This window comes from Drosophila suzukii, chromosome 3, assembly GCF_043229965.1.
Source record: "Drosophila suzukii chromosome 3, CBGP_Dsuzu_IsoJpt1.0, whole genome shotgun sequence".
NCBI classification, from domain to species: domain Eukaryota; kingdom Metazoa; phylum Arthropoda; class Insecta; order Diptera; family Drosophilidae; genus Drosophila; species Drosophila suzukii.
The window spans coordinates 28477821-28499778 of NC_092082.1; the positions used below are offsets into that span (position 1 = coordinate 28477821).

A 21958-nucleotide genomic window follows, 5' to 3' on the forward strand; every position below is an offset into this window, starting at 1 on the left:
CTAAGCTCGTAAAAAAAACTGAATAAAAACAACTCAACTAAAAGAACTCAATTTGTTCGTCCTCTCCTATCGGAACTCATTTGAAACCCTTATTAGGTTTATAGGAACTCATTTAAAAATTTAATTAATTTTATAACTACATTTTAAAATTTAATTACTTTAGTTGAAACTATGAGAAAAGCACCCTTTTTTTATAGCAAACCCGGGAACTTTGAAATTCTATTACAAGAGAACCATGTCCGACCGCCAAGTTCTTTTTGCACGTAAATTCTTAGAAAATCGCGGTCCATCGAGGATATTTCTTTTCGCTAATTTAGGGGGTGAGTCCCCTAATCTAGAGTATTACCGAAAACATCTATAAATAGCTATGTATGTGCTTTATGCCGTTGGAAACGTATTTTGAAATACTGTGTACGCCTTTTTAGCACGACTTGTTTAAATACCGTAGATAAAAACAAGTGAAAGCGCTATAGTCGATGGACTCGACTATTAGATTCCCGATAGCTCGTACCTATCTTCTTCTTCTATAGCGCCACTTGGCCTACAGCGCCCCTAGCGGCTTGGTAGCGTATTTGTGAAAACAGCTAATTTGCTGCATGTTGGGTGAAATCTCGATTGGATTGCAAAATATTTTTAAAATTTGGGTTACGATTTTTAATGGGTGGTCCGATTTCAACAATTTTTTGCATGTAGATAGGTTTTGATAATGAATTTAACAAAATTAAAAACATATGGGGGCTAGACGGTTTTTAGTGTTATAGTCGTTTGTTGGCGTTAGAGTGGGTATAACACTCTGCTGAAACAAACTTGCGCTCTTATGGTTTCCGAGATCACAGCGCTCATACATACCGCGTTTATGCGGTGGCCATTTCACGCTTTCATTTCTGATTTGTGTGTGCATAAACACCGTTTCATGAATTCGCCTTTTGCAAAGGCGGCATGTTTTTGTCATTTTTCTCAATAACTGCAATTTTTTTACCATGAAATTTTTACCAGAAATATGTTTTATTTTATACTACAATACTAAGAACCGTACTATAAATAATTCGTTAACGCGACATTTCGATTACTACTCCGAAATTTGTCATTTTAAAGTTGGACCAAATTGGTACCACTGTCAGGCTGGACGGTTTACAGACGGTTTTTTGTATACCCTTGCAGAGGGTATATTGATTTTAGTCAGAAGTTTGCAACGCAGTGAAGGAGAAGTTTCCGATCTCATAAGGAATATATTTTCTTGATCAGCATGACTAGACGAGTCGATCTAGCCATGTCCGTCTGTCCGTCCGTTTCTACGCAAACTAGTCTCTCAGTTGTAAAGCTATCGGGCTGAAAAGTCTTATTTATTTTGCAGGTAGCATATAAGTCGGAACCAGCCGGATCGTTTCTTATCATATAACCTCCTAAGCTTGGAAACAACATTTTTAATTAGTTTTTAATTTCGAATTAAATTTGATCAAAATCGAACGACTATATCATGTAGCTGCCATAGGAACGATCAAAAAATTGGTGGGAAAATAATATGAAACAAATTATAGCTTCGGTGTTTTTTAACATATAACCTCCTACGCTTTGAAATAACATTTTTTAATAAATTCTGAATTTCCAATTTAATTTTATCAAAATCAGACGACTGCCATAGGAACGGAATCGGAAAATTGGTGGGAAAATAATATGAAACAAATTATAGCTCGGGGTTTTTTAACATAAAACCTCCTACGCTTGGAATAACATTTTTTAATTAGTTCTGAATTTCGAATTTAAATTGATTAAAATCGGACGACTATATCATATAGCTACCATAGGAACAATCGGAAAATTGGTGTGAAAATTATATGAAACAAATTGTAGCTTTGGTGTTTTTTGACATATTATCTTATACTATTGGGAATATCATTTTTTGTATTTTTAAATTTAATAATTATAACTGCAATATTATAACAAACTTCGGCTTGCCGAAGTTAACTTCCTTTCTTGTTTTAATCTAATTTTGTGAAGACGGTTTATAAAATGCTTATTTTTAAATACAACCCGAAGTAACTATACAAAATGTCATATGCAGATAGTTCTTAGATTTTATTAGTGTTGTCTTAAATTAAATTGTATTTTTGGAAAGGATTTTTAAGTTGGATTATTTTATCAAAACGTCTGTCAAAATACGGGAAATTATCGTCAAAAATGACGTCTGTGATACCGAGATTTGCTTTTCGGGGGAAATTTGGTTGGAAGGGATTTTTGTGACACCCCCGTATATGATTATCGGATTTGCCAGATCGATATAAATACATTAATACACCTTACATTTAACATATTATTTGATAATAGAGATGCCGGACCAATGGAAAAAGGTGTTAGCGATTATTAAACCGATTATTTTTTCGATTAAAATAATTGATTTATCGCACACACCGTTTTCCACCGGCATCTCTATCAGCTGAGATTGATAAAATGCATGAATTCGGCCGTGTCGCAGAAACAGGAACAAATTTTATTTCACGCTTTTAAGAAATCATGAAACCCTTAGCATAAATATAGTATATGTATGTAGTACATAGTATATGTTTTACGCATTTCACGCTTTGAGGTTGAATTCATAGTCAACTTTCGTGTGTTGTCGAATTCATGAAACGGTGTTTATGCACACACGAATCAGACCATTTCATGAAATGAAAGCGTGAAATGGCCATCGCATAAACTCAGTAATAGTAACCGACAGACGGGCATGGCCAGATCGACTCGGCTAGTGATTCTGATCAAGAATATAAATAATTTATGGGGTCGGAAAAGCTTCCTTCTACCTGATACATACTTTCCGACGAATCTAGTATAATTATGAAACAAAGTTTTTTTTACATTTCAAATGTTGTAAAAAGTCACGTTTAAAAGTTACTGATCAACAAAAATGACCACATTTACCAGTACAGAACAACTAACGTTGTATGAGCATGGAATTTCGTTTGTGCAGATCAAAACTTTATTTTCAGGCCCTGGAAACAATTAAATGGTGTTAAACAGCTCGATATAAGAAACATTATTTCGAACATTTTTTAAAAAAGTCGCTAGCTTATCGATAATGGCTTTAAAATAGGCAGACTTACAAGCCTTTTGCACAATAACATAAAATTGAACTTTGTGAAGTTTCCACGAACCATTTCTAGTTTTCCATGTTATTTGGGTGCTCCTGAGTAAAACTCTCATACAAAATTATTTTCCCTACCTACAGGTTCCGCGATACTGCTAAGAATACTTAAACCAGATGATGGTACACACTTTGAATTAAATGAAATGTGGCCTACATAACTGGACTTATCTTAAATTTTTTGATATAACACAATCTCAATACATGACTGCATTGCTAAAAAGTAGTCCCTCATCTTGCACCATTTCCCAAGTCTTTGGAATATGAAGACAAAGTTAAAATCCCTTAATTTTTTACTATTTTTCTGATGGAAAACGTCTACTGTGTTCTTTAATTTCGGTTTAAAGCAATTTCATGAGGATATTTTATTGGATTGGTTAAAGAATCGTTTTAAAAACTTTTTCTAAGTTTTATTATCTGCTCCTATATGTTGTAAAATTCAGAAAGTGATGTTGACGATGATGCTGCAGGAAGTCGCCCAGGATCCTCGCAATGGCTGGTAATGGCTCCTCCAGCTGTCCCTTAGAGGCCGCCCTTTTTCCTTCCTCCCTACCGAAGCCAGTGCGTCCTCTGTCTCCGCTTTAGTTGCCTAGTAGCTGGCGGGGGGAATCCTTTGTTTTCTCAATGGAGATCTCGTTGCAGATCGTATTACTGGTGGTTCTGCAAAAAAAAACAATTATATTAGTACAACGTAACCAAATTCTATTGGCCAGAACTTACATTCTTTGTGAGGACAAGCCCGGCAGGATGTCCATATAGGGAACGAAGTTACACTAGGTATTTTTCTTCTCACTGGGCTTCTCTAGTGGATCTACTCCAGCACTTCAACTATACTGGGGATGGTAATGCTTCCTGTCGGTGAAGTCCCACAATAAAGGGCAACACCTTGGATTAGGCGTCCTTTTTCATCTGCACTGACATCCTGCACGCGTTTTTGGTGTTTTCCTTTCATATTTCATGTTTGTTTCCAGACCGCCTTTGCACGAACACCGCCAAAGATTATATTTCTTTGTTTATGGGCCGCGGCTAACGGCGTTTATCGAAATTCAAAATTCGCAAAATTAAATATTTTTTTGGTATTTCCTTAGCTCATCTGAGTACCGCCTGAAAAACAGACCCGACAAAAAGCGTTAGCCGCGTACTTGCCTCTCGCTCGCTCCTATGGTTAGCCCGCAGTTTTCGCCGATGTAAGTCCTAGGGAATTTTAACGGTAAAGCTAACTGTGGACATTCCTTGGCGTGTAACTGCGGGCTAACCCGGCATCCAAAGATTTTCCACATATTTGACTCACATCGCGAGCTAGCCATAACCAAAAAAGTTACAAAATTAGCGAGTGAATTTCGATGAACGCCGTTATATTAGTCCCCTCACTTAGGCCACAATGGGCCACTTGTGATACCACATGATCTCTGAAAGATCCGTTTCCCTAGCTCATGGGTTTTCTGCCTTCGCGAAGTATTCTGTTCTTCTTAAGAAACATAGTAGTTTTTGAATGCTTACGTCCTGAATGGCCGCAAGGTTCGGAAGTGTGTAGCTACCTAGGGTTTGAAAGCGCTTTAGAAGCCGCGGCCCAAAGAATAAGAAATTTAATCTTTGGCGGTGTTTGTACAAACGCGATATAGAAACGAAAAAAATGGAAGGAAAGCCCCAAAAGCGCCTGCAGGATGTCAATGCAGATGAAAAAGGACTCCTAATCGAAGCTGTTGACCATTATTGTGGTATTGACAGGGCTAATCCGCAGAATAGTTGAAGTGGTGGAGAAGATCCACTAGAAAATCCCAGTGGGAAGAACATGCCGAGTGCGACTTCGCTCCCTATATGGACATCCTGCCGGGCTTGTCCTCGTAAAGAATGTAAGTTCTGGCCAAAACAATTTGGTAACGTTGTACTAATAGAAGTATATTTTTAGCAGAACCACCAGTAATAAGATTTCCAACGAGGTCTTCATTGGGGAATCACAGGACTTCACCTCCACCAGCTTCTATAGGGTGGATAAAAAGACGGCCGCTAAGGGACAACTGGAGGATCCATTAACCAACCATTGCCAGGATGCTGGGCGACTTCCTGCAGCATCAGCGTAACGACCCCGTTTCCAATCTGGCTCCCACTCCCTCGAGGCCCGTGTTGGCATATTACGAATCAGAGCTGGGCAGCAAATGGCGCGAAGAAAACGGCGAAGCATCCATGACAAAAGAAGGAAGCCTTAAACTACTAAGTAACATAAATAAAAACATCCTTTGAACATTCCATTTATTTGTATTTCTTTGTGCACCATCAGATTCGTTTTTTCAAAATCCTACAACTTTTTGTTTGTTAATAAAACAAAACCCGCAGATTGACAGTAGGGCCATGCTACATGCGATGCGGGTAAACTTTAAATACTGCGGTCACAATGCAAGGAATAAGATTTTTCGACTAGTGAAACTCTTAGCCGATCTGAGTACTAGGCTTAAAAGGTAATAATCTTATGTCAACGGAGCTGTTTAGAAGCATTTCATACATTCCAGGGGCCGTTTATACAAACGCACAAGGCCAATATAAGAAAAATAAATGCAAAATATTGCAAATGGAGTACAATAGTATTTTGTTATTCAAGATTTTTCAATTGAGAAAGGCTCTTCGAGTTATTTTCTACAAGCGACTGTAGTAATTTCAGAGTGACTTCCAGAAGTTACTTTGGCGACACTTTTTGAAGTCACTTCTGCTCTACAACCGTAATGTATATTGAGAAGGGACTTGGCGACAGTCCAAATACATTTCCTTTTCAATAACTAAGCTCGTAAAAAAAACTGAATAAAAACAACACAACTAAAAGAACTCAATTTGCTCGTCCTCTCCCATCGGTTACGCTTTGTTTATGCCGATCAGCTGTTCGCTTCAGCAATTATCTTTGTCAGCAAGAATCTGCTTAAGCCTAGTACTCAGATCGACGAAAACCGCGAGCTAACCATAGGAGTGAGAGAGAGGCAAATACGTGGCTAACGCTTTTCGTCGGGTCTGTTTTTCAGCGCGGTACTCAGATGAGCTAAGGAAATACCAGAAAAATACCAGATTTCGCGAGTGAATTTCGATGAACGCCGTTAGCCGCGGATCAAAGAATAAGAAATTTAATTTTTGGCGGTGTTCGTGTAGAAGCGGTGGGGAATTTAAAAATTGAAAATGGAAGAAAACGCCTTTAAGAGGTCAGTGAGGATAAAAAGAACGCCCAATCCAGGCTGTTGCCCATTATTGTGGGACTTGACCGACAGGAAGCAATACCACCACGGGGCAAATCCGCAGAATAGTTGAAGTGCTGGAGGAGATCCACAAGAGAATCCCAGTGGGAAGGAACATGGGACATCGCTCGATCTCCGACGAGCTCTCCGTTAAGGACTCCACCTCCACCAGCTCCTTGGCTGCTAAAACGGAGATGGAGGACGCGCCGGCTTATATAGGGAGCTGCCAGCCATTACCAGGATACTGGGAGACTTCATGCAGCATCAGGCGGAACAACTCCGTTCCCAATTCTGCTTCCACTTCCTCAAGGTCCAATATACCTATTGGGATTCGGAGTTGGACTGCAGATGACGCGGGAAAGATGGCGAAGCATCCATAAATGAAAGCACTCGTTGAACATTTCATGTATTTTTATTTTTATTTCTTTGTGCACCAGCAAACTCTTCTTTTTTAAATTGCTAGATTTGATTTGTTTTCGGCTTGGGAACAAGCCCAGCTGCTTGACAGTAAGACCCTGCCACATGCATTGCGGGTGAACTTTGAAAACTTCGGTCATACTCCAAAGAATAAGATTTTTCGACTAGTGAAACTCTTAGCCGATCTGAGTACTAGGCTTTAAAATTGAAACCATGATTTTAAGCGGCTGTGTGAGAGGTATGAGCTTAATATTAATAGTCTGTTCACACTTCAGCAACAAAATTCTTCATCAGCGATTTTTTCCTCCATCAGGAATACACGTGCCAGCAAAAAATGAAGGAATGTCGCTACAACTCTCTTCAGCAAAATATGGTAACGCATCCGCAAATAAATTCTGTATTTCATAATTTTTTTGCGAGTTTAGGTAATTTCTGTACTTGGGACTTGTACTACATGAAATGTATGTTGGTGCAGGACCAGTTAGCCTTTGAACGGCTCGGAACTCCGCAAATGATTTCATCAAGAAGTGATGTTTGTTTTTTTAGGGCAATAACCTAAATCCAGCTTATGTCCACCTAAAGAAGAAACCATTTTAGGACGCATCCACCTCCCGTAATTGGACCAATTTGTTGTTTATCAAAATGATGAAGTAAAACAGAAATATATGCGAAGTCTCTTATAAAGCTTTAAAGGGTTCTAAATTGTAAAAAATGTCTTGCCGACACTTTTGGTGCACAATAGTTCCCATTCAATTTTTCACAAAAAATATATTAATAGAATTAAGTAAATCATTTGATATTAAAAACATTCCACATGTTCATTCGATAAGTTCAAAGTTTATTTAGTTTGTTTCTATTTTCTTTTTTATCGGAAAATCTCAACTTGCACGTTATTTTCCTTTTGCTTCTGCGATTTTGCAGAGACTGTAAATAAATTAAAATGTCGGGACTCTTCCCACAGAGTTCATCCGTCAGAACGATTTGGGATTTTTGGCAATTGTGAAACTCCTATTCCCATAGAGTATATCCACCATCTGATAACAGCTAACGTGAACTGCAGTTCCCCATCACAACGTAAGAAAAGTGGGGCTATACCCTACCCACAGAGTCTATCCGGTGGCAACGTTTGGGATTTTTGACAACTGTGAAGCTCCGCAGACATTTCACTATCGAGAAGAAAAATGCACAGCTGCACCAAAAAAAAATCGCCTAAGTATCATATAACGTCCGTTATACCCTGTTTACACACAGAGGGTTTCCGCATCGAATTCCGCTTCAGCGACTAATTCATCCATAAAAAAACACGTGCTAGAACGAGATGGGAAAAAAAATTTTTTAGCCGCGTATTCTTTAGAGAAGGATAAACGTCTTTATCTGTAGATTGTGCTGATCACTAAGTAAAAAGGTTGGCTTGATATTGAAATCAATTCTTTAAGAACAGCGAATTTTAAGGAACAAGAATCATACTCATCTGAACTAAACACATTACAAGCATGATGGTATTCGTGTCATATGTGGGATATTATTGATTTTGGTAATTCTCTAAATTAGGGGACTCACAGCCGAAACTCGCGAAAAAATTATCCATGTTGGGTTGCGATTTCTAAGGAATATCTTTGATTTCTAGTAATTTGTTAATTAGGACACTCTTTGTCATACATTCGGATCTGCAACGTGGACTAGGCCTATGGGGAACACCACTGTAAAAAAAATGAGCCTGGAACATAAGCTCAATGGTGGTTCGGAAAATTGATTATTGAAATTATTTAAATAAATTTAAGGATACATATTGTTGGAGTGTTATTTAATGCATTAAAATGGTGGGGGCCCTCACTGAAATCACGGTACAACATTGTGATGTCAATCATGTGTCCTTAATAAGTATATCATGATTTTTTGGATATGCTTTTTCAGTAAATAGAGAAATAAAATTTTTATTAAATGAAAAAAAAGGTTACATGATTTATATAGGAACTCATTTGAAACCCTACCTAGGTTTATAGGAACTCATTTAACAATTTAATTAATTTTATAACTACTAATTAAAATATAATTACTTTGGTTGAAACTATGAGAAACGCACCCTTGTTTGTTATAGCAAAGCCGGGAACTTTCAAATTCACTTACAAGAGAACCAGGTGAGTCCCCTCATCTAGAGTATAACCTTCATGATTTTTAAAGTATATAAAAATAAAACTCATAAGGATTACGGTCCCTGCTTCAAATAGATTGCCTCGAATTTGTTTTCCAGAAAATATCCCAATGAAAAATTCAATATTTGCAATAGCACTGCTGAGAGCAGTAGCCGCAGTAGTATAGTCTTAAATATTGCTACGGCTCCCTATAGTATTCTGTTTGTAGTATTTTAAAAATGCTTTGCTCCAGGCTTCAAAAAATTTACTCCTGTGCCAATAGCAAATAGAAAAAAGAACAAATAAAGCATATCTTTTTTAACATAGAATGAAATAATCATTTGGCGCTTAAAATATTCCACATGCTAACGTTTAATTTGTTTTCAGTTTTGATCTCCCTTCGGATATGGTTTGCTTATGCCGATCAGCTGTTCGCTTCAGCGATTCTCTATGTGAACAAGAATCCGTTTAAAAAAAACTACTAAAACATAAACAAAGCAATGCCGGTCATTATGGACATCCGTTGGACGGATTGAGGATTGTGCATGGATCTCTGTGGGTAGAGGCTATCCTTACGGATCTTCCGTTAAACTTTGTCGAAACTATAAGTTATTAAGTACGTATTGCACGACTCGTTCTGTAGTTCTCCGTTCAAGAATTAATACTTCTGTTTGCAGGTCATTGTAAATTTTGATCCTTTTTATTCCAAAAATGAAACACGCTATTTGTCGCTTGAGTATTAAGCCTAGTATTCAGATCGTACTCAGATTAGTGTGACCGAAGTTTTCAAAGTTCACCCGCAAAACATGTGGCATGGTCTTACTGTCAAGCAGCTGGGCTTGTTGCCAAACGGAAAACAAATCAATTGGAGCAATTCAAAAGAGAAGAGTCTGCTGGTGCACCAAGAAATTTAAATAAAAATAAATAAAATGTTCAACGAATGTTTTTATTTATGTTAATTATAAGTTTAAGGCTTCCTTCTCGTCCCACGGATGCTTCGCTATCTTTCTTGCGCCATTTGTAGTCCAGCTTCGACTCCCAATAGGCATATTGGGCCTTGAGGAAAAGGGAGCCGGATTGGGAACAGGGTTGTTCCGCCTAATGCTTTAGGAAGTCGCCCAGCATCCTGGTAATGGCTGGTGATGGCTCCTCCAGCGGCGCGTTCTCCAGCTCCGCTTTAGCTGTCAAGTAGCTTGTGGAGGTGGAGTGCCATGTTTCTTCCCACTGGGATTCTCTAGTGAATCTCCTCCAGCACTTTAACTATCCTGTGGATTTGCCCCGTTGGGGTATTGATTCCTGTCGATAAAATCGCACAAAATTGCGCAACAGCTTGGATTAGGCGTCCTTTTCTCTCTCTCACTCCTATGGTTAGCTCGCGGTTTTCCTCGATGTGAGTAATAGGCTTTTAAAAGAATTAATTTATTAGTATATTAAAATAAAGAACTTAAATTGAATTGAAATACAAAACGATAATAATAAATGAAATAATCTCTTCCAACACTCTCATAAAAACGTGTTTTCAATTGCATTTTTACTAGCAACATATTGCCTTTAAGACAATTTTGTAGTTTTCACTGAAATATTTTCAGATGTTTATATAGATCTTAGTGCGAGCCGGCTATTAGGTAAAAAACCTTGATTGTAATGAATGTGTTTCTGTGGGAATGATGTATACGCATTGTGATAAATACAAAAAGTTGTTAATATTCTCATTCATCGTTTCGCAAACTAGTTCTACTCTATATACCATTTTTAGAACTCTCGTTCAATTTGTGAAATTGTTAAAATTTATTTGGTCGATAGTTGTATTTAGTTTTGAATGCTAAGGTTTTTTAATAAAACAATTTTTATTTGTGTAAATTCGTGGCGCGTATCAAAAAGCTAGATACATATTTATTTTATTACTTGCAATGTCTGAACTTCAGTCATCTTTATTGTTAAAAAAGCAATTGGCAGGTGCGTTAACAAACTAAACAATCATAGGTATCTATGCATACACCTATGCATATACAAATATAGAAAATGTATGCGAAAATATTGATCCAGTTTTGTCACATGGTTTCAAAATGAATGCACTCAACGAAATATATATTAATGAGGTGTTGCTTAAAATTGAAAGCTTTGCGCTTTCGAATTGATCAATGAAATTTTCTTTTTTTTAACAAGTTTCAATTTCGATTTTGTTATATTTTTTTAATATGTTAAAGCATTTTTGAAGGTTTATATTTCAAATCATAAGTTTACATATACATATGTTTGCACTGTACATGTGCAATCACCTACATTTTTCGACTTGCTTTATCTTGTAAAGTATGTTTATAAATACAATGTATATATGTGTAATTATTATAATACCCTTTGGTTTCGGCACAGTTACTTGCCCTTTCGGAATACAAAAGGCATTGTCAGCCCTCAATGGCCAATTACTGAGTTGTGTATTTGCGTGCCCACATCTTATGTTTTAAAGCATTCATGTTCGACACAAATAAAATGCATCGCTTTGCCAATTAGAGGGACTAATATACAGGAAAATAAGATATATGTACCTCTATAAAAAATTTGATAACATTAAAAATTTGAGTTTTGTCTAAATAAAAATTATTGACAACCTTATGTCACAAAAATGTAACCTTGGTTAAGAAATTACAACACGGTAGAAGGGCATATACAGGTACTAGAATTTACAAAATTAATTTCGGACATGTTTTTAACCATATATTGAAGTTTAAAAAATAAACAAGGCGCCACTACAACAGTTATTTTAAGGCATGCCCAACATGAGTTTTTTTTTGCTTTGGCATCAAAGCTTAAATACCTTTGTATGTATATGTAAATATACCCTTCAGTTCAAAAAAAAAAAATTTTCACTTGTGAATCACCTTGTGAATCCAGTGGGACCTGTCCTCTTGCACAAGTGAAGAACAAGTGACGCTCCATATAGAAAATTATTTGGGATGTCCGCATTATCACAAGTGAAAATTCAAATGAAAATTTTTCGAAGTCCCACGGGATTTCACTTGTTCCTTATACTCATTTTTCGTATGGCCTGTCACGCTCCGATGACACGGCCCAAGTGAAATCACTTGTGAGAATCAGAATTTTTCAATGAGTTTTCGCTTATGAAATCACTGGCCGGTGACACTTCCCAAGTGAAATCACTTGTGAAAATCAGCATTTTTCCCATGAGTTTTCACTTATAGAATTTAAAATACATAAATTTTTGTTTACTTTTACATTTATTTTAATTTAACAATGTTATTTAGGTTTTCTGTTAAAGGAAAATTATGGTTAGTAATCCTAGTTTTATGTTACGTTAATTTGCTTTTACATTGGTCATCGCCTTCCTTAAACCTTTGTCCGGGTACTCTGAATCCTTGGCCAACGCTCCTGAAAAAATGTATGGGCATATGTTAAAAAAATGCGTTTTATTTGTTTGTTTGCATATTTACCTTTTAGAGCTGTGTTTCACACAATTTAAATGGCTTGCTTCCCTTTCAATAACTATAATGAACTAATAATGAAGTCTTCCTCTCATCCCTTTACTTAATTTCTTTTGTTTTCTCTTCGCTGTTGCCGCGTGCAACTGCACCTATACCCTTTCTAAAGCGAAAAATATCCGACTGTATTATTTTTACTTCTTAAGTAAAATATACAATACGAATTTTTTAAAAATGGTTATATTAAAATGTTTTAACTATTTAAATCAATATTAACGGACTAAATTTGTAAAACTAAACTAAAAAATTATATTGTAATAAAAATGTATAATAAGTAAACATAACATTATAAGTAAATTCAATTTACTTAATTTTACTATAATCAAATAGTTTATTTTTATAAAACAATATTATTTTTTTTCGATATACAATAATGCTCCTAAAATATTAGGACATTCACATGTCGCTGCGCCACGTAAATTTTTCCGCCGAAATATTAGTCGCTAGCAGAACATAACGGAGAGACGCAAAAGAAATAACGGATCGGCCGAAATTTGTCTCTGAGAGCGCCGAGTGCAGGCAGATTATAAGACAACGAAAGAGAGGGAACTTCCGAATATCTGCCTCTCTTTGTTGCACGATCGTTTTCGTAGGCAGTCTTCTACGCTGCGCCGACTTCTCTGCTGACGTCAACAGCGGCATAGCGTTTAAGGCACAGAAAAAAAAAACAAAAAAGCTTTTTGCCTTGAGCCATGTCACCACGTCCCTACTGCAGAACTGAAGAGTATCTTGTAGAGGTGCAGAAACATCGATGTTGTTCGATGTTACATCGATGTTTGCCTGTTAAAACATCGGAAAAGCGATGTTTTCTCCACCTCTAGTATCTTAAACTTTAATTGCGCTTTTCTACCTTTATAAATGTGTTATAAAATTAAAAAACATTATTTTGGATAATGGGAATATTTACCAATCAAATTAATTTTGTTTCATTGAATTATCTCTTAAAACTAAATTTAAAAATTAAAAAACCAAAATATGAGAAGATTTAGCCGCACAAAAGTTTTGGCACACTTGTGCTCTTAATAGCTATTTCGTTAAAACTTAACCGATTTGTTCTAACCGCAAAAACTTGTACGTAGCACTTGACATGGCCTTTCGGAAGGCTACTGGGTAAGTATCCTTGCCAAAGACCTTCATACCCTAAACTTAGCTCAGTGCTGAGTAGATCTGAGGGTTGTAATTATCCTTTTATGTGATCCTTTCGAGATATGAAAAAATGTAAGCCAACACACGTTTTGCATTTATTTAAAGCAATATAAGGTTACAAAAATTGGCTTTTGTTTATTTTTAAATGTTGAAAAATATTGCTCTTTACTAAATTAAAAAACGAACATTTTTTTTTGTTTTTCAATTCTTTTGCTTAAGTAGTATGTTTTGAGATACACTAACATACATAATGTACAATATAATCTTCTGATGACCCTGCCACCAGTTATACCGGTTAATTACTTTTTTTTGGTGTCTCCGAAAAAGTTTTCTCAGTAGAAGAGTTTTTGATATATTTTAAAGTCCAAAAAACAGACCTTTCGTAAATATACCCGTTACTCGTAGAGTAGAAGGGTATACTAGATTCGTCGGAAAGTATGTAACAGGTAGAAGGCAGTGTTTCCGACCCCATAAAGTTCTTGATCAGAAACACAAGCCGAGTCGAACCTAGCCATGTCCGTCTGTCTGTCTGCTTGTTCCTCTGTATGAACGCGGAGATCTCGAAAACCATAAAAGGTACAAAGTTGGTATTTGACATGCAGATTCTTGAGGTTCTGAGACGGCGAAAGTTTATTTCAGCGGCCACGCCCACGATCAACCCTGTCCAGCTGTCATATTTTTAAAGACATTGTGAAAGTGTAAATGCATTTTTTTTTTGATTATAGTACCTATTTTCATGCCATAAATTGTCGACGCTAGGTGGCGCCGTTGTGGAACTGTGAACAGTCGCATTGCTGCATATCTCAATCTCCCTCTCACTCCCCTGAGCTGAGGATTGGGTGTTTGATTGTCGATGATATCGACTAGAGCGATTTTTATTTTTTTTTACTTTAAAAAAGTGGGCAATGTTATGTGGGTTTTTTCGCCAGTTAATTTTTATTTTAAGAAACTGTATTTAATAATTATCCCTTTGCCTTTTTCATATTCCACATATGGCGTTGCACCTTCTCCAGTTGCCCCTGTGTATAATTTTCATCGGCGGGCCAAAACGGCGTTGTTAAGACGATATACACTGGTCGGCATAAGTACTTTGACTTTGGCATCAATGGAAAGGTAATTTTAATGCCGTTTGAATGATGCAATACTTTCCTTAATCCATTCAGTACTTATTGAAAAGGACGAATTTGTGTGAAAATCTACTTTTTGAACGTTTTTCCTCGTCTTGAAAACTTAAATTTTTTAATGCAAAAAGTTTCTTTAAACAAAAATAATAGTAACTGAAGAAAGAATTGTTTGAAAAATCATTTTGCTCATGGGCATTTCCAGGGGTCGCCAACGTACGTTCGTACGCATTTAGTGCAAATTAAAAAAAAGAAAATAAACGTTTTCTGAACTTTTTTTTGCTGTTCGATAGCATTTTGTTAGCTCTTCGCTTAGTGTTAATGATGGTGTTTATTGAGCTATCATTTTCATAATATTGTAAAATGTAAAAATCTTCGAATTGGGACGGAATGTTCTAAAGCAATAACTTTACTTTTAAAATGGAATCATGTAACTTTCTATCGAGTCTGTTCCCAAGGAAATGTCTCCATTTGTATTTTTTTATTGAATAAAGTACCGGTCGCGAACGTACGATCTTTCCTTTGTTTTTATTAACAGTTAATTGAACATTTTTTCGCACTCTTTGGATTTTTATCTTCTTATTAGATTGGAATAAAGAGATTTGGTAGAAAATGTGTAAACAAATCATAAATAAACATAAAAATGCCTTTAAAAGTAGCTGAAAATTAAAAAAGTACACTTATTTAGTTTTAAGGGAAATTTCTTCAACAAAATAAAAGAAATATGCTTTAGTTCCACAGTATTTCTAAAATATGGGCATTTATTTATGAAAAAACGCAAAAAGTACGATAATTATGAAGACTTTTTTGATTCGGTCCTGGTTGGCCATTTGGCGGATATGCCCTTATTTGTTTAATGATTTTTCGAATATGCATATATGCATTTGAGCCATATTTTTCTCTTTTTCATACAAATTTTTTCAATTTTGTACATTGCTACCTTCAAAAAATCATTTAAAATACAAGCAAAATGATTTTATTGCAGTTAGTGTTATTTTTGTTTGGAGGAACTTTTTGCATCAAAAAATTTAAGTTTTCAAGACGAGGGAAAAAGTTTAAAAAGTAGATTTTCACACAAATTCGAAAGTTTCAATAAGTACATAATGGGTTAAGAAAAGTATTCCATCATTCAAACGGCATTTAAATTACTTTTCCATTGATGCCAAAGTTTACAAGAAGTAAGTTCAAATTATAATTATATTAAACTTTTGTTACGTCAAAATACTTATGCCGCCCAGTGTAAACTATATTTTTAATAAATGCACAGTTGAAATTTGATTTGAATTAAAATGAATTGTTTGGGGCCACCGGGAAGATACATCAGATCCTAATGCGTAGCCAATGGAATGGTGAGATAAATTTGTATGCTCTGGCTACACTTATACATAGCACACTTATTTTTTGCTTTGAGATAGTTTTTATATGTTAAACATCTAAAGCCAAAAATTTTTTTCCAATAAAAAAATTATTTTTGTTTTCGATATGCATTACAAATAAAGGATTGTTCTGGATTTTTATACCCGTTACTCGTAGAGTAAAAGGGTATACTAGATTCGTCGGAAAGTATGTAACAGGCAGAAGGAAGCGTTTCCGATCCCATAAAGTATATATATTCTTGATCAGGATCACTAGCCGAGTCGATCTAGCCATGTCCGTCTGTCCGTCTGTCTGTCCGGATGAACGCTGAGATCTCGGAAACTATGGGAAACAGGCTATTGAGATTTGGCGTGCAGATTCCTGAGCTTCTTACGCAGCGCAAGTTTGTTTCAGTAGAGTGCCACGCCCACTCTAACGCCCACAAAACGCCCAAAACTGTGGCTCCTACAGTTTTGATGCTAGAATAAAAATTTTAACTGAAATGTAATGTTTTCATCAATTCCTATCGATTGACCCAAAAAAAAGTTTGACACGCCCACCCTAACGCCCATAAACCGCCCACAAACTTCAAAAAATCGTTAATATGAACGTGGATATCTCGGAAACTATCAAAGATAGAGAATTGGGATTTCAGATTTAGATTTCGTAGCCTTATACGCAGCGCAAATTTGTTACGCGAATATGCCACGCCCACTCTAACGCCCACAAACCGCGAAAACCTGTGACGCCCACAATTTTTATGCTAGATAAAAAATTTTAACTGAAATGTATTGGTCTCGTTAGAGTGGGCGTGGCAAACTTTTTTGGGTCCATCGATAGGTATAGACGAGACTAATACATTTTAGTTAAAATGTTGTGGGCGTTAGAGTGGGCGTGGCAAACTTTTTTTTGGTCAATCGATAGGTATTGACTAGACTAATACATTTCAGTTAACATTTTTTATCTAGCATGAAAGGTGTGGCGCCACAGGTTTGGGCGGTTTGTGGGCGTGGCCTTGATAAGCACGGCAGCAGCGTGACGTCCCACGTTAGGGACAAGCTGGAGAGTACACCCGCCTTGCTGCCTGGCATGAAAACCTTCAAGAACCTTACGGACTCGTCCCTTAGTCCAATCTTCACTTGAAGTCGCCCGCCGCCATGGGTCGCCTACTATGGCTTCAAATGACTTTAACGGGAGGCTACGATAGCCACTCTATCAACCCAACCTTTCCGCTGCCAAGCCGTTAGCTCTCCGAACCTCCTGGATAAGCGCAAATCTCTCTTTATCAGATATGTCCGTTGCCAGTCCTCGTCGCATCTAGTCCGGTATGGTTCACTCAGCATAGTTTGCTGGAGGAGGTCCTACGCCGCTTTACAGTGCCTTCAGTTAATTTGAATCACTTGCCTTCTTTGTGCTTGCGTACGGGTTGCGTTGCGTGCGGGCACTGCCGGCTACCTGCCTGATAGTTTCTCGCCTTGGGGTATCTGTCCTCCCATTTCCTCGCAACGAATCTGGTCTTATCAGTCGTGCTGGCACAGTTGGATGCGATATGTCCGAACTTAAGGTACTTCCCACTTTTATTTTCACCTTACGAGGACCGGTTTCGCTTTCTTGCATCCCAGCCATTTTATGAATGACTGGGTGTCCATAAAGGCAGGTCGAATCCTTTCAATTTCACCTTCACTGCGAGCTGATCTACTAGTATAACTACCGGGTACAGGTCAGTGACCACCAGAAATTGCATAAATAAATCATTTCGATTCCGAACTTAGGTATATATCATTTTTATTCATCCATGTAAGCCTTGTGATCTCGAAAACTACAAGACAAAGTTGGGATTAAGCAACAGATTTCAGGGGTTTCTACGGAGCCGAAGATTGTAATGCTAATGTGGCTCCCACAATTTTTAATGAAAATTATATATGATGCATCTATGTATGTATGTCGTTATGCTAATTGACCTTAAGAAGCTGGTCGCGCCCACTCTAACGCCCTTAACGCTAAAAATCTGTTGCGCCCGCAGATTTTTTTAAAGGTTATTGTAGCCGCTACTCGAAGATTAAAAGGGTATACTTAATATCCATGTCCGTAGAAACGCTGTGCTTTCAGAAAATATAAATGCTACAATATTAGGATACGAACAACTAATAAATTATTTAATTAGGACAATGTATTGCTCTTGTCAATACCCATAATTTGACACAAGAAAATGTTCCCACGCCCACTCTAACGCCTACAAACCGCCCAAACCTGTGGCGCCCACAACTTTCATGCTAGATAAAAAATTTTAACTGAAATGTATTAGGTTAGTCAATACCTATCGATTGACCCAAAAAAAGTTTGCCACGCCCACTTTAACGCCCACAAACCGCGTAAACCTGTGACGCCCCATTACTAAATTCAAATTTTTTTTTTTAATTTTAAAAGTGTGCACAATGAAAACTCATTGTTTGCTTATCAAAAAAAATGTGTGCGAACGTCCAGAGCGACACCCTCGAATTGCCCATACATATTGCTCCCATATAAAGACTTAAAATATAGTTTGTATTGCCAAAGCTAGCTTTCTTTCTTGACTTGTTTAAATTCCTTTATAAACCTATTAGCCTTTCCGCTGCGACCTTATCCGCGTTTAAGAAACTGTTCTTAAACGTTATCAGAAAGATTTAACACTCTCCATAAAATTATTGGTAAAAACATAAAAAAATTGGATTTTTGTTTTTATTTTCGCTGATCTAAGACTGCATAAAATATTTTAAAGTTGTTTGCCTATTTTCTCCGATATTCCTTCGCTCCCTTTTCCTCGTTATCAAGTTACCCCGTTGTACCTTTTTCCCCAATTGGTTTTGCTCCTTTGCAATATTACCCCTTTGTCCTGGGAAACTGGGCAAGTAGTTCCCCTGGGAGATTTTATTTTGCTTGTTAGCTAGCAAATCGTCGTTCATAAAAAGACCCCATAAAGTATATATATTCTTAATCAAGATCACTAGCCGAGTCGATCTAACCATGTCCGTCTGTCCGTCCGTATGAACGCTGTGATCTCGGAAACTACTAAAGCTAGAAAGTTGTGATTAGGTATGCATATTCTACAGTTTACTAAGCAGCGCAAGTTTATTTTAGCAATGTGCCACGCCCACTCTAACGTCCAAAAACCGGACTAAAAATTTTTGCACTGTTTTCGCATTAGTCTACGACTAACTCTCGAATGCGAAACTTTTGCTTATCTGCCTATTGCGAATTGTTGATAATCTTCGAAGCGTATTTAAATTTTAAAGCGGTCATCTTTAACATTTAACTTAACTTTAATCAATTCTAAATTTAACAAGGAAGAACGCTATAGTCGAGTACCTCGACTATCAGATACCCGTTACTCAGATAACAAACATTAAAATAAGTTAGCCGAGCACTTTGTTCTCTCTCCCTTGCTCTCATTTCTCGGCGCACTTTGCTCTCTCTGAGCGCCGGCAGGGCTTTTTTCTTTGCCGCTAAGTTCGGCCGGCAACTATTTACATACACACACATACACGCGTAAAAACATTTCGTATTGTCTGGCTCTGACGTCATAGCTTTTTTCTTTTGAGGTTTGTGGGCGTTAGAGTGGGCGTAGCAAAATTTTTTCAATCGATAGGTATTGACAAGACTAATACATTTCAGTTAAAATTTTCTATCTAGCATCAAAACTGTAGGAGTTACATTTTAGGGCGGTTTGTGGGCGTTAGAGTGGGCGTGGCAGTCTACTGAAACAAACTTGCGCTGCGTAAGAGGCTCAGGAATCTGTACGCCTAATCTCAATAGCCTAGCTCTCATAGTTTCCGAGATCTCAGCGTTCATCCGGACAGACGGACAGACGGACATGGCTAGATCGGCTCGGCTAGTGATCCTGATCAAGAATATATATACTCTATGGGGTCGGAAACGCTTCCTTCTGCCTGTTACATACTTTCCGACGAATCTAGTATACCCTTTTACTCTACGAGTAACGGGTATAAAAACTGAGTAACGGGTATCTGATATTCGAGACACTCGCTATAGTCGTTCTTTCTTGTTTTCGTTTGTTTGCGTAACAAATCCTGCGCCGCCCTGAAGTCACTCAGGTTGAGTTTAATCAGTTGCATGACACAATTGGGGGCCGGCCCCACTGGTCCTCTGCGGGGATTTCTTGGTACCAGCCTGGGGGTTCCTTTCGGCCCAAAGCTCTGCACAAATAAAACACTCCGGTTTCTTGGAGCACTGGGTGGCCTTGTCGCCCTCGCCTCCCCGCTCTCTTATCCGTCAAATGGTCCAGCCGATTTGGACCTCGACCCCCTTGATCCCCTTGTTCTTAAAGTTAAGTGGTAGGCTAATCACTGCTATCTGGGACTCTGAGTAGCCGGGGCGGATGCTCCGTACTTTGACCTTTCCCTCGTCGAAGCCGTAGTGCTTCGCCAGAGCTGCGGCAACATCTGGCTTTTTGTTTAAGGCGTCTAAGTGTGGTGTGGAAAACTTTTTTGTGGGTCAATCAATAGGTATTGAGGAGACCAATACATTCCATTTTAAATTTGGCAATTTTTTTAATGACGAGAACAATACATTTAAGTTAAAATATTTTGTAGCACTTAAACTGTGGGAGTCACAGTTTTGGGTGGTTTTTGGTCGCCAGAGTGGTTGAGGCATTTTCGCGTAACAAACTTGCGCTGCCTACGAAGAAAAGAAATCTTAATTTGAAAACTCAACTCTAGCGCTTATAGTTTCCGAGATCGAAGCGTTCACATGGACAGACGGAGAGTCGGACATGACTATATTGGCTTGGGTGGTGATCATGATCAAGAATAAGTATACTTTATGGGGTCGGAAACGCTTCCTTCTACCTGTTACATGTTTTTCCCCCGAATACAACTTAACCTTTTACTCTACGAGTAACGGGTATAACAAGCAAAAGAAACACAAACTGAGGCAGAGTCATACGTATGGTGCAGATGTATAAATATAAATAAATGTATAAAAGTTCACAATATTATTTTTTTTGGAAAAATCCTTTGAACTATCCTTAGTTGTTGTTTATTGTTATTAGCTACTATTAGTTAAGTTTCAATGAAAATTAAAGAAAAAATTGTAAAAACATTTCTACAGTTATTTTTCGGGGTTACTCAAAAGCCTCTGTGGGCACTACTATTATTTTGACCGCAGCTGTATATGAAGGATATTTATTAGGGGCAATCTGATAGCTAGTTTTTAAATGGTCTGGATTTTTATGTATAACTTTTACAAATATGGCTGAGCCAAAATTCCCTTTACAGGATTGTTAGGTATCAAAAAGAAAAAGTTTACGATTTTTAAAAATTAAAAAAAAAATTTTTTTGTTGTCCTGAATAAAATGTTAACTTAAAATTTGAAAACCCCTGTTGAACTAATAAGCTTTTTTATTAGTTGTTGCTAAATTAAAATACGAATTTCAGGTTGCTTTAGGCTTGTTAACAATTTATTAGCGAGAGAGAGTACAGCAGGCGAGACGAGAATGCGTTTTATGTCGAGATCAGAATTCGTACTGATTTACAAAGGGACAGCCAGCCGAAAGCTGGGCCGAAAAATGCAAGTACACAAAAGACGAGAGAGCTAGATAAAGAGAGCTACCTTTCGCGATGCCATTAATATAAGAGATCGAATTAAGAAGTTAGTTGGCTGCTGCGGCTGCGTGACCCGACATACTCCCCCCGTTGGAAGCCTGGGCTTCAACATTATCCTTAAGGGGTAGCAGACACAGCTTGTTTACTGCTCGCTTTGTCACTCCTGATGCTGTCTTCAGAACGGCAACTCGAGCAACCCCATCTCCACCGAAGAGAAGCTCGATCACTCTGGCGAGGGGCCACTTCATGGGAGGCAAGTTTTCATCCTTAACCAGAACTAGGTCATCGACAACCAGGCCAGGTTTTGGGGTGCGCCACTTGGAGCGCTGTTGTAG

General features: G+C 37.5%; 1 protein-coding gene and 2 long non-coding RNA genes across 4 annotated transcripts in view; all 3 read left to right on the plus strand.

The window, feature by feature from the left end:
• The first annotated feature begins 6780 nt into the window (after positions 1-6780).
• On the plus strand, positions 6781-9732 carry LOC139353132 (uncharacterized). 2 transcript variants are annotated; one of them, XR_011604286.1, is made up of 4 exons: positions 6781-7009; positions 7066-8909; positions 9291-9519; positions 9581-9732. It is a non-coding gene; the product is annotated as an uncharacterized lncRNA (long non-coding RNA). The 2 variants fall into 2 exon arrangements; XR_011604285.1 differs by having other exon boundaries at positions 6787-7009; positions 7085-8909; positions 9581-9730.
• Positions 9733-10607: 875 nt separating this feature from the next.
• Positions 10608-21958, plus strand: part of LOC139353131 (ubiquitin-conjugating enzyme E2 G1) — a 38171-nt gene continuing 26820 nt past the window's right edge. The window contains exon 1 of the mRNA XM_070996452.1: positions 10608-10859. Coding sequence (XP_070852553.1) covers positions 10814-10859 — 46 coding nt within the window. The 5' untranslated portion in view covers positions 10608-10813. The remainder of the gene's footprint in view (positions 10860-21958) is intronic.
• On the plus strand, positions 10869-11662 carry LOC139353133 (uncharacterized). Its single transcript, XR_011604287.1, has 2 exons — positions 10869-11213; positions 11277-11662. It is a non-coding gene; the product is annotated as an uncharacterized lncRNA (long non-coding RNA).